This window comes from Belonocnema kinseyi, chromosome 7 (assembly GCF_010883055.1).
Source record: "Belonocnema kinseyi isolate 2016_QV_RU_SX_M_011 chromosome 7, B_treatae_v1, whole genome shotgun sequence".
Lineage (NCBI taxonomy): Eukaryota > Metazoa > Arthropoda > Insecta > Hymenoptera > Cynipidae > Belonocnema > Belonocnema kinseyi.
In genome coordinates this window covers 135,934,457-135,949,481 of record NC_046663.1, presented here as the reverse complement: position 1 = coordinate 135,949,481, position 15,025 = coordinate 135,934,457, and the positions used below count along the sequence as shown (strand labels likewise).

The following is a 15,025-nucleotide window of genomic DNA, read 5'->3' as shown; positions in this document are numbered from 1 at the left end:
CCCCCCCCCCCCCCCTCTAAAACGGGTTTTCAGAATTTCACCATTCCACTACTTCAACTTTTATTTTTTAATTTATTAAATATTTTTACTACTAAGAAATGTTTCAAGTGGCTTTTTCCTTGAAAATTCTGACAATTCTTGAAGTATTCCGTGCTTCTAATTTCCAATGCAGCCTTTAAAGATAAGTTTCATGGGGGCCTCTTCGATTCTAGTTACGTCACTGTTTTTCTATAATAATTATATGTGTAGCATTTACATAAGCGCAATTTTCGCACCTCCCTCCTACTCGCAAAGCGTTACGTAATACTCGTTTGCATCCTGATCAGAAATATTTGTCAATCAACTACAGGTGAAAAATCTTTGGTAATTACGAACAAAAAAACAAGCTATCAAATATAATAAAAGTAACTAGTAGTTACCGACAGACGTATATTTTTTGTCAACTTAAAAGTGAGTTTCCAAATTAATAATAGAAGAAGAACAAGGCAGTCACAATGGTAATAAATATATTTTCAATTCTAAAAATAAAATGTTAAAGTTTTGTAAAATTATTTATTATAAGAGGAATATTGAAAATTGTTTATGATTAACTAAAAGTTTTTATATATTTAACAAGTTATACCTATTTACCTAATGAATCTGTAACCGGAAATTAAACTTTTTCTAAAAATTCATTTTATTTTAAAGATATACCTGAATACTGAGATGAAAAATTTCGTTTTTTCCAATTTCATTTTAATAATTAAATTAATAATGTTAAAAACGTTAGAAATAATCATGATCTCAAATTAAAAAATGGATTTATTACATTTCGTTCGATTACTTCTTATATATAAAGAAGTAATTAAAACATAATGAAATAATTTATTTCTGAGGTGTACCCACTCAAAAAATTAATGTCAATAACGTCCAATGTAATTCGTATTGGATAGTAGATCCTAATGAAAAAATGTTGTCATTTGAATTAATATGTATGGGGGGGGGGGTATTGATATTTTCGTGGATATCGTCTATTGAGTAAGCTTAATTAATTTGGGCGAAATTAAGTGAAAAATCGTGATATACCTTTGCTTTTAAGAAAGAAAACCCATTTATTTCATTATTGTTGGCAATCTGGAAAATGTTCTATTAGGCAATCCATCACGAAATAATATAATTTGCCGTGATTAAGGTTATAACCTCAATTGCCGGCGACTTATGTCATAATACTTTTCGATAAGAAGTGATTTTAAGTAGTTTCATATCAAATAAATTTGTATGAAAGAGACTTTAAAGCATTTAACAAAGACTTCAAGTGATCTTAGGGTTTCTCAATAGATTTTTAACGATTTCAAAAAATGTGAAAGGATTTTAAATAATGCAGAAAAATTAAACGACTTTGAAGGATTAAAAAAAATTGTTTAAGAATCAAAAAAGGTTGAAGAATTTGCAAGATATTTAGTCAAATTTTAAGGCAGTTTAGGTGATTTCAAAGAATGACAAGCCAGTTACTGAAAAGTTATTTAAAAAGATTTTAATGAATTTGAAGAGATTTCAAGGGATGTAGTTTTTTTTAATATTTTAAGAAATTTAAGAAAACTCAAAGGATTTTTAATAATTGTACTGAAGTTCGAAAATTGTAAATGATTTTAAAGAAGTTGAAGGAATTTCGAAAAAATTCAGAGTGGTTAAATGATTAAGAAAAAAACTTAATGAATTTTTAAAAATTCAAGTGATTTTAAGGAATTGCTATAGAGACTTAACGGGATTTCATGATTTTGTTAAAAGGATTTAAAGATAATTCAAAAACATTTCAAGTTTTACAATAAATTTTAAAAAGTTTAAGACAGTTTTAGTGATTTTAAAGCTATTCAAAAAGTGAAAAAACAAAGTTATTTTTAAGGAGCCTAAGAAAATTTAAAGGATTTTCGATTTAAAAGATTTGAATTAATTTTAGTCAATTTTACTATATTTTAAATTATTTCAAAGAAGTTGAAGTAAGTTCCAAAAAAAAATAGGAGGACTTTCAGGATTTTCAATAAATTTTACGAGATTTCAAAGTATTCAAGTGATTTCAAGGAATTACTACTAGGGATTTGGCGGAATCTTAAAGTTTCTTTTTAAAGGATTTGAAAATAATTCAAAAATAATTCAAAGAGTTTAAAGGATTTACAAGTTATTTTGTAAAATTCTAAGACAGTTTTAGTGGTCTCAAAGAATTTCAAGTGAGTTTTTGAAAAATTATTTAAAAAGGTTTTAATTAATTTGAAAAAATTCAAAGATTTTAACGATTTTAAAGATATTTAGAGGAATTTAAGAAAGTTTAAAGGAGTTTAAGAGATTTGAATTAATTTAAGTCAATTTCGAGAAACTTCGAAAGATTTTAAATGATTAAAAGAAGATGAAGGGGTTTAAAAAAAATCGGAAGTGTTGAAGGATTATTAAGAAATCTTACAGGATTTCTGAGAGTTCAATTGATTTTACGGAATAACTAGGAACTCGACGGGATTTTAAAGTTTATTTTTAAAGGATTAAAAAATATTTTTAGAAGTTTTAGTGACTTTAAAGAATGTTAAGAAATTAATTTAAAAGTTATTTAAAAAGATTTTAAGACTTGTCAAGAGATATAAAGGAATTTAAGAATATTTAAAAAAATTTACCTGGTTAAAATTAAGTTTAGTCAATTTTGAGATACTTAAAAAGATTTGAAATAATTGCAAGGAATTTGAAGGGAATCAAAAAAACAGTCGGAGAAGTTTAAGGATTTTCTGATCATTTTTGTTTCCTCAAAGTGCAAAAATAATGTGCTGACATCTTTGAAAAACACACTTTAAAGAACTACGAAAACTGAAAAATGTTGACCGCCAACTATCCCAACAATGCAACCTAATCTCAATCACGGCACATTATATTTTTTCTTGATGGATTGTCCAAATCGCACACTTCCCCAATTGCTAACAATAATGAAAGAAATGGCTTTTCTATCTGAGAAGCAAAGCCATATGACGATTTCACACTTACTTTCGTCTGAAAAAATTAATTTTAGTTAAATTCCTATCTAATCAATGCTTTGCACTCCACCAAGTGATATGTCCTTATAGATTTCGACGTTACCGACCGAGTATGACGTAATGTTAGAATACTCAATTTACGTGATTTTTAACTTTTCTATTCGGGATAACACAAATTTGGCAACTATAGTTTCGATAGGGGTTCTCACGCAATTTTCAGGAACCATTTTTTGAGAAAAAAATATTTATGCTTCAAAAATAGATCGTTGTAAATAAATTTGACTTTTTTCAGAGGGACATTTAGGAAAAATTACTTTTCGTTGGACCAAAAGTTTGGAGTTTTTTTTTCAAGTATGCTGAGATTAAAAAGTTAAATTCAATAAGTTATTAACAACATTATGCGCACCGAATATAAAATGACGCTTGTGCACTCGTGCTAATGTTCTAAGCGATTATTTTACCAATACAAAATCAAATTCTATTTTTTAACGTAAATTTTCACAAACTGAAAATAAATAAAGTTTAAATATTTATTCTTTAAAAAAATGTTTATAATCAATTGAAGACATTTTCACCTTATTAACTACAATTAAATAGCACCACACTTTGCTCAAATTTTATTCTATGAGTGGGTACGCGCTTGAGAGAGAATGCCCCATACATATGTAAATAAAAAGCAATCAATGATTTTGCATTGTGGCTTAATAATCAAAATGCGTTTAGTTGTAAGGAAGTTGAGCATTCAATTGTTGATAATCGATCTCCCCCTCCTTTTTCATTCTACGAAAAAGTTAATTACTTCTTATTTTTAATCGATCAACTTTAACCCATGCCCTTGGCTTTTCAAATTACCATGGAGTTTAAAATAGGAAATGCTTGGTTAATAAAAAATTGCAAAAAAGTACTTGTTACCCTTTTATTGTGCTCAGTGTAATAGTATATGCACATTATGATAGCATTTTTGGGGTCGTTTTCAACATTAACTATTTTTATTCGATAAGTGAAAAGTGTTCAAGCATTATTTCTATTTACAATTGTTTAATCAAATATTATTTTTTTCAACACTTTTTTTCCTAAAGTAGATCGTCAAGAAGTTATTATTTTTCGGGATAAATGATAAGCTGATGAATGCGCCAAGAGTACTGTTATTTCTTTAACGTATTTTTTAATCGTTCATACAATTACTATTTCTATAATTCTTCTATCTGCCGAAGTGTGAAAAGTTAGTATTTTCTATAAGTAATGACACAATTAAAGAATATCAAAAGTAACAATTTTTACTGTCAGGATATTTGGAAATTTAAAAAAAATCTTCACTTTGTTTAAACACTTTATGTAGTAAATCGTGGAAATCTTTTATTTACTGGAATTAGTGACGCACGCAACGTTTGGTTTGAGAGTTTTTTTTGTGAAGCACAGTTATCAACGGTTTATACAATTAATGTCACTTGCTCTTCTTTATGGGAAAGATGGAGAAAATTCTCGATTTTCCAGTAACGTAAGTGAAAAAATTACCTTTCGTATGGACATTGTGTAAGAAAATTTAAACTGTTTTTAACAAAAAAATTCCACTCTTACCACTTACTACCTGTGTTACTAATTCCAGAAGTTATAAGATTTACAAGGAAACATATGTTGAATAAAATTAAAAGTGTTTAAACAATTGACCAATTTCATGTTAAACCATATGAAGAATTTAAGCTATCGTTCGTAATCCGTAGGAAAATTGTAGGGTTTGTTCCCTTAGGTATTGAAGGAAAAACTATAAAATGATTTTTGAAAGAATTAGAAAAACTTGGGAGATATTGAAAATAGAAATTTTTTTTTAAACTCTCATAGCTTTGGTGATTTTGATGACATAAAGGTGTTTTTTTAATTATTCGTAATAAAAGGCAGTTTTTGAGAAATATTTTTAGAAACCAAAAATTTCAAAAACTTTTGAACTCAATTTCAGAAAAAAAAACCCACTTTTTTCTCAATTTTTTTATAGTTAGCTAACAATGTGCTCTAAAAGCCCTGTAAATTTTCGAATGGGATCTCTGTTAGTTTTCGACAAACAATGAAGAACGTATGCCGTGGCATCACGATTTCAAAGAATTTTCTTTCAAAACAGCATTTCATTACGAATAATTTCTAAAAAATTCACCTTTGCCAAATATCATTGAAACAATATATTATTCTCGAAGTCCGTTAATTACGTAATTATTCACAAAAATAATAACTTTTAAGGATTATCAGGGGAAAAAATAGACCAACGTATGTAAATTATTTCATTAATTATGAAATATGTTCAATAAAAACTATCATAGAAGAATTGTTTTTGAAATTTATGAACTCTAACACTGATCACGATAAATAATAACTTCACGATTCACAAGAAACAAACATAGTTTGAACAAACAGTATTTCTCTAAAAAATACAAAAAATAGTAAGGAAATACTTAGAAACTTGACGCTTATCAAATAAAAGTAATTAATCACCTCTTCTGAGCAGAATACAAGGGAGTTGTTGTGACGGTTAATTATAATGTATCTGTTGGCAATAATTCCACAAGAAGTGACTAAACTTTAAATCGCCAAGAGTTAGCGACAAGTATTTATTTTTTTCCATTTATTCGAAAACCGAGCTTTTTCCATTCAAAACAATATTATAATTTAAAATTCAAGGTGTTACCGAATAATGTTCACCGATTTGGCAAAAATAAGGAATTAGTTTGCCGCAAAACGAACAAGTTGGATTAGGGGGCGGGGGTAGGGGGGCAAACCAGTTCTAATCGAAATTTTACAGGTATAAATTTCTACCACCCTAATAAAATACAGTCCCTTATAGACTTATAATATTATATTATTACTGATTTTGATATCTCCTTTTTTAGTTGCATGATTCTTTCATTTTAATGCAGTGTAATATAGTTCTATGCTATGTAATCCGATCTAATTTTGATTATTCAGAAGTCCTGTACCTTCAATAGCGTGGAATTCAATGATTTAATTATATGTACTAACATTTTGTTATTCTTTATTTTTAGAGAGCAAGGCCGAGCTAGTAAGGCCTAAAGGAACAAACAAAAGAACTAGAGTTCCACCCTTAAAATATCTAAGTCAGATACCGAGTCATGCAATAGTGAAAATAAAGTGGAATTTTCACAACAAAGTACTAAAAGCGTATTGGTCAATTGATGTATATTTTATATAAAAGATATGCTCCTTTAACTCAAAACTTCTGTTCTAATCAGTTATTAATTTATTTTCCAGGCTACAGCGGAAGAAAATCGGGAAATAAAGCTGAGCAAAGTGGATGCACTGCAGAAGAAGGCGATGCTTAAAAAAAATTGCATCCTGTTGCCTTGGAGCGAATCGAAGAACCGGCCAAGGAAAATGTGTTCCAGCATACGTCAACTCAGCGTCCGGAATTCGCCATTCCAAGTGCTCCTCCCTCGAGCTCAGAAGTCGAAGACTTAAGGAAGGAAAACTTATTTCTTCGACAAGAATTGGCGAGGAAGGACAGGATGCTCGAAGCACATTAGGCAAACTTGACCAGGCTATTTCTCGTTTGGAAGCCGTCTTTAAAATAAATGAAGGTAAATTTATTTATTCTTTTTTTGCAAACACCCTGCCCAAAAGTGGTACTCTTTTCTACAATCTCATGCCCAATTTGAAGTTAGGCCAAGATTTTGAATTGAACTTTATTATTTACAGAATCGACTAGTCTACCTGTACAAAAGTACAGTATTTGCCATAATGCAATATTTATAATTGTATATTTTTTAGGTTACTTTCACCAATGGTTACTTTGACCAAAGGCAGAAGCAAAGTAAAAGGAAAATTGTGCTCACTAAAAATCAAAGCAATTCGATGTAAGTTTATCTATTAGCCAGTCCTGTTATAGCAGCCATTTTATAGCTTTTAGATTAGAAGAAATTTCAATAAGCAGGATCCCAATCGCATGAAATTTTATGATTATTATTACACATAAAATTTTTTTAATTTAGTAATTTTTTTAAATTACCTTCTTTTGTTTCTTAATTAATTTAATGAGAAAAAAAAATAATGTGGAAGTCCGATGAGAGTGGGATTCTACTTATTAGTACTTCCCCTGATTTGAAACTAGGACTTATATTCACTGGATAATATCTATGAAAGGATATGATAATAAAATTAGGCAAAAACCTTTCAAAACTGAGCAATTGAGCTGCCAGATCGAAGAAGGGCACATAAACTTATTTCGCTGGAAATTGTAGCTTTTTTAGTTTCCTAATTAAAGCCAAAAAACTGGCTTTTTTGTAATAACCAATTTTGATTCGCTTCTCACTTCAACTCGTGCTAGGTCAGTCGGTTTTAATGATATTTCAAATAAATTATTTAGATAATGTATTTTGACATGTCTTGTGACTAATAAAGCAACATTAATTCAAAAATTTTTATAAAAAAAATGGTTGTTAATTTTTTTCCGACGCCTGGTGCTTATTGGACTTCTCTAACTTCCAGCGTTTCGTTTATCGAGCGAATCTTAAGCATCTAAACACTTTTAGCGAGAAAGTTGTTAACAATAGTACAAAAAAGTTTTCTGGAAAACTTTAGCCCGATCAAATTGATATTAAAGAAATTATTAACGTCTCAAGTCGATAGCGGCTAGACGTCTCGCGTGCGGGCTGTAGCGAGAGTCTTAGGTCCAATTTATAACACAGTTCACCGGCGCCAAAAATAAAAACAAATCAAGTAATCAGGCAATATCAAAGTATTATTTCATAAATAAATATTAGTGAATAATGTAAAATAAATGATTCACTTAATATTATGTACAATAGAACGATTTTTATTTTTAAGACAAATTGTACAAAAAAAAGAAAACATAAGCATCTAAGGGTTGAGATTTAATGGATTCTTTATTCCGAGAATTTTCAATGCTTTAAATTCGTTGAATTGAAAAAAGTGAAGCATCGAGAAAGTAAATTTGTTTTTTATTCCTGTTGCAATAGAGCGTATTATTATTTATTTATGCATAATACTTTGATACTACCTGATTACTTGATTAGTTTTTATTTTTTTGCGCCTGTTAACTGTATTACAAATCGGCTCTTGAAACACTCACTACAGCCCGCGCGTGAGTTGACTAGCCGCTATCGACTTGAGACGTTAATGTTTTGAATATTAATTCGATTGGGTTAAAATTTTCCAGAAAACTTATTTGTACCGTTGTCAACAACTTTCTCGCTGAGAGTGTTTTGTTGCTCAAAATTCGCTCGATAAACGAAACGCTGAAAGTTAGAGAAGGCTGATGAGCGCCAGGCGTCGGAAAAAATTAATAACAACTTTTTAAATGGATTGTTGAATAACTTTCGCTCTTTCAGTCGAAGGACTTTTCAAACTACATTTCATTAAACTTCAATTCAAAAATCGTTAAAGCTGACTGACTGAGCACGAACTAAAGTGAAAAGCGAATCAAAATTAATTTTTACACAAAAGCCAGTTTTTGGCTTTAATTAGAAAACTAAAAAAGCTACAACTTTTTGCCTGTTTAAAATTAGAAATTAAAATTCGAAAATGTTTAAGAAAGCTTCCAGGGGCCTTCTTACTCTCAGCAAAATGAGTTGATGTGCCCTTCTTCGATCCGGCAAGTGAAAGGTAGTAAAAAACATTTTTATGATCGTACAATACATATTAATTCACAAATATTCGTTTTTAGGTGAGTTCGAAAGGTGGATGAGCCAGGATCTAGGCTACGGCAGGGATATGGTCGGAAAACTTCCGATCGCAAACATCGATGGATACATCAACACACGACGCAATGCATGCATCCGACATCCTATACCACACCGGATACATTCAACGAAAACAGCACCGCACCTGTTTTCCAACCTTGAAATTAATGTATTGGAATTTTCCTTTTTTTAATTAAGATACGCTATAATATATTATTTTGTAATGTTAAAGACTAGAAAGTTTAAGACTAGAAAATGATATTATAGGATGTGAAAGAAATTTTGTTTAATTGATAAGATTGTAGAAAATATGGTCAAAAATTCTAATCCTTTACAAAGAAGAGTAAGACTTTTAGAAGTTTGAAGAAAATCAAGAAATATTTCAGAAATTTTCGCACATTTTTGCAAGGTTCTCAATATTTTTAATCTATTTAAAACATCTAAAATTCTTAAAAACATTTTTAACTGACTTCAATTTTTCTTAAAATGTTCGCAAGTCGTTCAATATGTAAAAAAATTCCCTTATATTCTTCTAGATTTTGCCAGGAATTATTAAAAAAATTGTTTAGGCTATTGACACCTTTTGAAATAATTTTTAAGCTTTTAACATTTTTTTTTTAAACCTGTAAAAATCTACATATCAAAAAAAGTTTGTAACTATTTTTTAATCTTTTTAATTCTAATTAGTTTTTCTCAAATATACTCTATTTTTTATCTTATTTTTTTAATCTTGCATTTTACTTTAAAATCTTCTATACTCTTTTTCGAATTTTACTGCTTTACTGCTGACCTCATAAAAAAGGGACCGAGAACGACGACCCTTTTGAGTCTAGGAATCGTCTAGTATAATCTAACAAGGGGTCAATTCTAGATCTAGCGATGTAATCTGGAAATCGTCTAGATTTCCGGTAGGGATCGGCCTATAGAAATTAGAATTAAGATATTGTCTAGAAAGCAGGGAGAGAAGAGTAACGAAATTACAAACGAATAATAAGGAAATCAATATAGCTAAAAAGGGGTCAATAAAATTAAAATGATAGAGTATGTTGGAAATATAGACAACGAGAGGAAAAATAGATGCGAGACTTTGTCAGTACGTGCCTCGTCGAGTTTTCTCAATCGTATGTGCCTCGTCGATTTTTCTCAATTTGTACGTGACTTTACAAGAGGCTTATTCCTGTATAAACCCCAGAGTCATCACTGGTGGTTGTCTTTTAGTTTGTGGCAGTCACACTGTCAACTTAAACTTCAAATGTACGAACCGCTTCGGCTTTCGGTCGTCATATACGTTGATTTCCGAATATTTCGTGTGCATCAACTAAAAGCACCCGGTAGAATTCCGTCACTATTCTACAAATCGTCGGGGAGATCATCCATCCACACTACAAATCTTCTCTTACCCTTTCAAGACTAAAAGGTAGCGTAAGTTTTTATAATTATTCAACTGTAAACTAGTTTTATGTTCTTATACTCTAATAAATAAACCTATAACTTGTGAGAATTGTCGTGTTTTTGAGTTTTAAATAACATGCAATCTTCGCAGGATTGACAAGTGACAATAATCCCACATTAAATGATGGTCAGGCTTTACCAGCCTGACTTAATCAGCACTTTAACCTTTCTCACCTATCCCATAAATAAACTACCCTCGCCTTTTGCTCAGGGCGTAACATCCTCTTCTTCCATGTTTTTCAGAAAATCCCGCTTTTTGACATTTTTTTAACTGAAACTAGAACTGAATTAATAGAACTGAGTAAGAAAATTAAACTTTCTCGTTAAAAACTCTAATATTACATTTTTTGTGCAAAACTTGTCTTTCTTTATCAAAAAGTCAACTGTTTTGCAGAAAATTCGTTGTTTGAAATAGAAAATTGATGTTTTTGGATAGAAAATTTATCGTTTGATTGAAAAGTCCTTTTCTATGGTTGAAAGTGAACTCTTTTTGATTAAAAAGCCTGCTATAATATTTTTGGTTTAGCATTCATCTCTTTTTATTAAAAATTTGACTATTTGATTGGAAATTTAATTGTTTTGTCAAAAATTATACTATTATGTTACAGAATGACCGTTTTTCCCCAGAAAATATTCCCAGGCATTCAGGATTATCCCCGGTCACTCAAAAAATAGTTTATGAGAAGCAGCAGTCAATACAATGGCTTTTCTTATACCCTTAACCGTTGTATCAATCTTTTTTATTTAACTAAAGCAATTTTTATCGCATTTTATGACTAAAGCAAATATTATCACATTGAAATTCCCGGAGGTTACTCTGTGTCATCCGACTAAACTTTTTTGCTTCGGACAATTTAAAGATGTTTTTACAATTTATTTGAAATTCACTTATAGAATTGGAAAATTTAACATTATGCAGTTATAACAATCTAAAGAAATGATTTAATTTTTTATCACAGATTAAACTTAATATTAATTGTGTAAGGTTAAATTTTTTATATTCAACATGTTTAAATCTATTAAAATTGTCTATAAAATAAGCAAGGTTGAAGTCAATCTGTCCCTTTTTTGAAGATATTGCAAAATTGGGGCAAATTTCAGTGGTTTCTTAAAATTTAAATAACATAATGCTTAGAAAAATTATCAATATGTTCTTGGAATAATTATAAATGTGAATTTGTATAAAATCGCACCAGCTTATCACTATTATGGTGAAAAAATTCTCTTACACGGTGAAACATGTTTAAAGTAAAAATAAAAATTATGGAAAAGTTTTAATATTTTTTCTGCTGAAATGAGGTTTCTATTACATTTATCAGAAATATATTCATTTGATTTCTATGATTACTTCTCTAAAAATGAGTTTTATTTGAATTTTTAAAACTTTTTCTGATTTGGATTTCAACCTATTGAAAATAAAACAATGTAACTTTTAGATAACTAGCAATAAAAGAACTGAAAAATCACCGAAAAACTTTTACCGTTTTATATATGATATGTGTGGCCATCAGATTTTCCTCTTTCTGAATCTGGACTAAGAAAAAAAATAAGATGAGGTAGAAAAAACTAGATTTTGCCATATAAGAAAAAAATTCCAGATCTTTCCCGTTTTCCTACTCCACTAGACACCCTCACAATTTTTTTTAAATTCTTATAATATTTGACCGGATCCATTTTAAGTCAGGCAGAAGCAAGTCGCAGGGTTTCTCGATGAAAAATATTTTCTTTTTAGACCATTTTGGAAAAAGTATTTCTCTCACTTAGGAAAACATATTTACTCAGAAATAGTTCAATTTCAACACTTTTTTAACAAAAATACAACATCTTTTCTTAGAACATAAGTACTTTTAAAATGAAATTAATTATTTGAATTTTCTTTTTTGATCCTGGTAAGGTATACTATATTTTTCCCAGAGGGACCGCGAAACTTCATTTTCAAAATTCCTGGCCTTTTCCCTGATCAATTTTGCACTTTCTAATCTTGTAACGTTTTAAATATAAAATCTTATATTAAATTGAATAACACAATATAAAATTTAAATTTATTATTCTCGGCAGTTATTTAAGCGCCTCTGCTAGAAATCCCCTGAATCTTGCCTGTTATTTTCTTTTAATCAATGGCTGATGGCAAAATGTGTTCCTTATAACAAGAGAAATTTAACAAAAAATTGGTAAACAATGTTGGTTTTAACTTTTAACCGATTTTCCGATGAAAATACAGTGAACCTCGGGAGATTTTAAGAAGAAAATTTGAATATCCGAACTAGGTGAAAAATTCTCGAAGGTTAAAGAAGAAATTTGTGTTTTTTAGCCTGAGATAATTAAATGCATCCAAATAAATTTTAAAAATATTATTGATATATTGTAGTGAAAGTTTCTTCTTTGATTTGACGAACTTGAAAATAAATGGTATTACAGGTTTTTAACTTACTAAAAAATAAAAAATATTTAAATTAATTCCGATTAGCGATTTTTCAAACCGTTAAAAGCGGCTTTTAATACAAAAATCTAAAAATTCCCGATCACTTCCCGATTTTTCAGGAACATAAAAAATGCCCCGTCATTTCTAGTTCCAACGGCCATCCTATGTTAAAAAGTAATCTTTGATGGTTGAAAGTTAATTCCTTTTAATTGAAAAGACCGCTATTGTATTTTTGGGCCAGAATTCATCTCTTTTTGTTAAAAAATCTACTGTTTAGTTAAAAATGTATTTATTCTATTGGAATTTAACTATTTTGTGAAAAAGTCGAATATTTTATCAAAAATTCTATAAAAATTTCCGGTGTTAAAAATCCAACCTAATTTCCGCTTTCCCCGCCCAGTGGCCATCCTCAGTGTTCTTGACAGAAGATTTTTAAAAAGGTATTCTTTGAAATATTTTCAGAATATAATTTAAAGAACGATTTGACAATTGTCCTGATAAACCTTGCGACTCAATATCTATAAAACATCATATTTCTTTAAGTATTTATGTATATGGGTATTACACATATTCAACTCCATTAAACTCTTAAAGCCATGTTATATTACGTCGTAGCATTCCTACTATACGGACACATTCTCGTAACCATTTATGTTCATATGAATTGAGGTACCGTGTTTCTTATGTAGCAAATTAAATAAAAGGGCCGAAAGAACGTTTGTATGCTCCTAACTTTTTAGAATTACAACCATTTTTTCTAAATAATGTTTTGAATTTTCTTTCATAATTCAACAAATTTAGCAGCATATAAACGTTCCTTAGTATCTTTTATTCAATTACCCAAATGGAAATCTCGATATATGAACTCGTATGAATGTAAGTTGTTGCCAAAAAATGTCAGTAAGGTGGGAATAGTATGACGTAAATATCACATGGCCTTAAGAAATTATGAGTATGGGGTTATTCAAGTGTTACATAACATTTTCTTACGAAACAAAATTTGTTCTAGTAATTATCAATTAATTTTCTAGTCAATTTCAAATGGCTATTGAATATGAAAGCTGTTCTTACTGATTCCACGTTTACAGAAACGATTTCTTCTTCCACATAATCCATTTTCTCCTCTTTCTCAATATGTCTTGTTTCTAAAAACGATTCGTGAGTAGTGATTGTGATATTGCTACTTGTAGATGACTCTTCAACTCTCGCAGGTAGAATTTCACTGTCTGTGAATAGCATTTCATTGTTTGTGCTCGAAATATTGCATAATATCGATTGCTCATTCACAGCCGATAGTGGAGGCTTACATCCGTCCTCCTGGAATATATTCCTGATTTCAGAATCACTCGAGTTCATTTCTTTTGGAGTCGCATCTCCATGCCAGGTTTTCTATCGACAATTCACTGCTCTCTGATTGGACATCTGAACGGGATCGTTGTTGCCGTTCATTCTTTGAAACGAAAACCATTTAAAGGAACCTATTTGAAATAAAAACACTTAATTTAACAGTTGATGATTCACAATTTATTAAAGATGCATTTCCACCATCACTGTCACAGAAGTCACAAATCACAATTGTTTATAATTGTTTAAATCGCGGCGTCCCGTTTCGCGTTTAACAATTGATCTTATTTATAATAGTTTATTATTTAACAACAATTCGAGTGAATTAACTAAGTTCAAACACAATACAAAGTTTCTAAGTCCAAAAAAACTCAATTGTACACTATCAAGTATTGCAGGTTTAGTATTAAATATGCGGTTTAGGAGATGCAAAATCTGGCGTTTTTCTGTTGTGCGCGCGTTTTTATAAACTCTGTTTTGGGCGGAGAAATCTCCCACTTTCCCTTTTCAGACAATCAAATCGCTGACGTCATTGAATTTAACAGTCAGTTTACAAATAAGATATTAGGTCGCATGGCTCCGCCTATTAGATTTACAACGCAATATGACCAATTCGTTGATTGACATATCCAAAAAATTTCGGTACAAAGTTCAAACTGTGACCCGATGTTTATAATACCATTTCCTGCCAAAATTCGTTCTAAGGCATGTTTTGATACTAAAAATAGCTCTGTGACTCATCTTCAGGAATTCTAAGAATCTAACCTATTCTTATTGCATTGTAGACTATAAGTATTTCCCTGTTATCGAATTAATCTGTAATTCTTATTTTTTCTATTATTTGAGGACAGAGAGAGAGTATTAAAATAATGAATTTTTCTTCTAAATTGTTCTTATTCTATCATTTCTAAGTTATGGTTATTAGTTAAACTTCAAATTCTAATTTGAATTTGAACACACATCGATCAATCGATACGAGGCGTGTTCAAAAAATAAGGTCACTTCAGGGTTTCCTCAAAAAATATTCATTTATTCCTCAATATTTATGTTGTCCCCTTCAAAGTAATCTCCCTCAGATATAATACACTTGTGCCAATGCTTTTTCCAATCATCGA

General features: G+C 29.8%; 2 protein-coding genes across 3 annotated transcripts in view; one reads left to right on the top strand and one right to left on the bottom strand.

Annotated features, from left to right (window-relative positions):
* The window catches only part of LOC117176976, a 96,517-nt gene that overhangs the window by 1,108 nt on the left and 80,384 nt on the right, over positions 1–15,025 (bottom strand). Inside the window, exon 2 of the mRNA XM_033367411.1 lies at positions 13,638–14,044. Within this exon, the coding sequence (XP_033223302.1) occupies positions 13,638–13,922 (285 nt within the window). The 5' untranslated portion in view covers positions 13,923–14,044. The remainder of the gene's footprint in view (positions 1–13,637; positions 14,045–15,025) is intronic.
* On the top strand, positions 339–8,981 carry LOC117176977. Of its 2 annotated transcripts, none has more exons than XM_033367412.1 (4): positions 339–363; positions 6,246–6,571; positions 6,762–6,847; positions 8,677–8,981. In XM_033367412.1, exons 2-3 carry the CDS (start codon positions 6,289–6,291, stop codon positions 6,785–6,787), a joined length of 309 nt encoding a protein of 102 aa, XP_033223303.1. In that variant the 5' UTR covers positions 339–363; positions 6,246–6,288; the 3' UTR covers positions 6,788–6,847; positions 8,677–8,981. The 2 variants fall into 2 exon arrangements, with proteins under 2 accessions (XP_033223303.1, XP_033223304.1); XM_033367413.1 differs by lacking the exon at positions 339–363 and adding an exon at positions 6,079–6,155.

Excerpts from the sequence above, each read along its gene's own strand:
- LOC117176977 (XM_033367412.1), top strand. The coding sequence starts at position 6,289 with ATGCACTGCAGAAGAAGGCGATGCTTAAAAAAAATTGCATCCTGTTGC. Across the intron at positions 6,572-6,761 it reads CGTCTTTAAAATAAATGAAG|GTTACTTTCACCAATGGTTA; the intron begins GTAAATTTATTT and ends TATATTTTTTAG.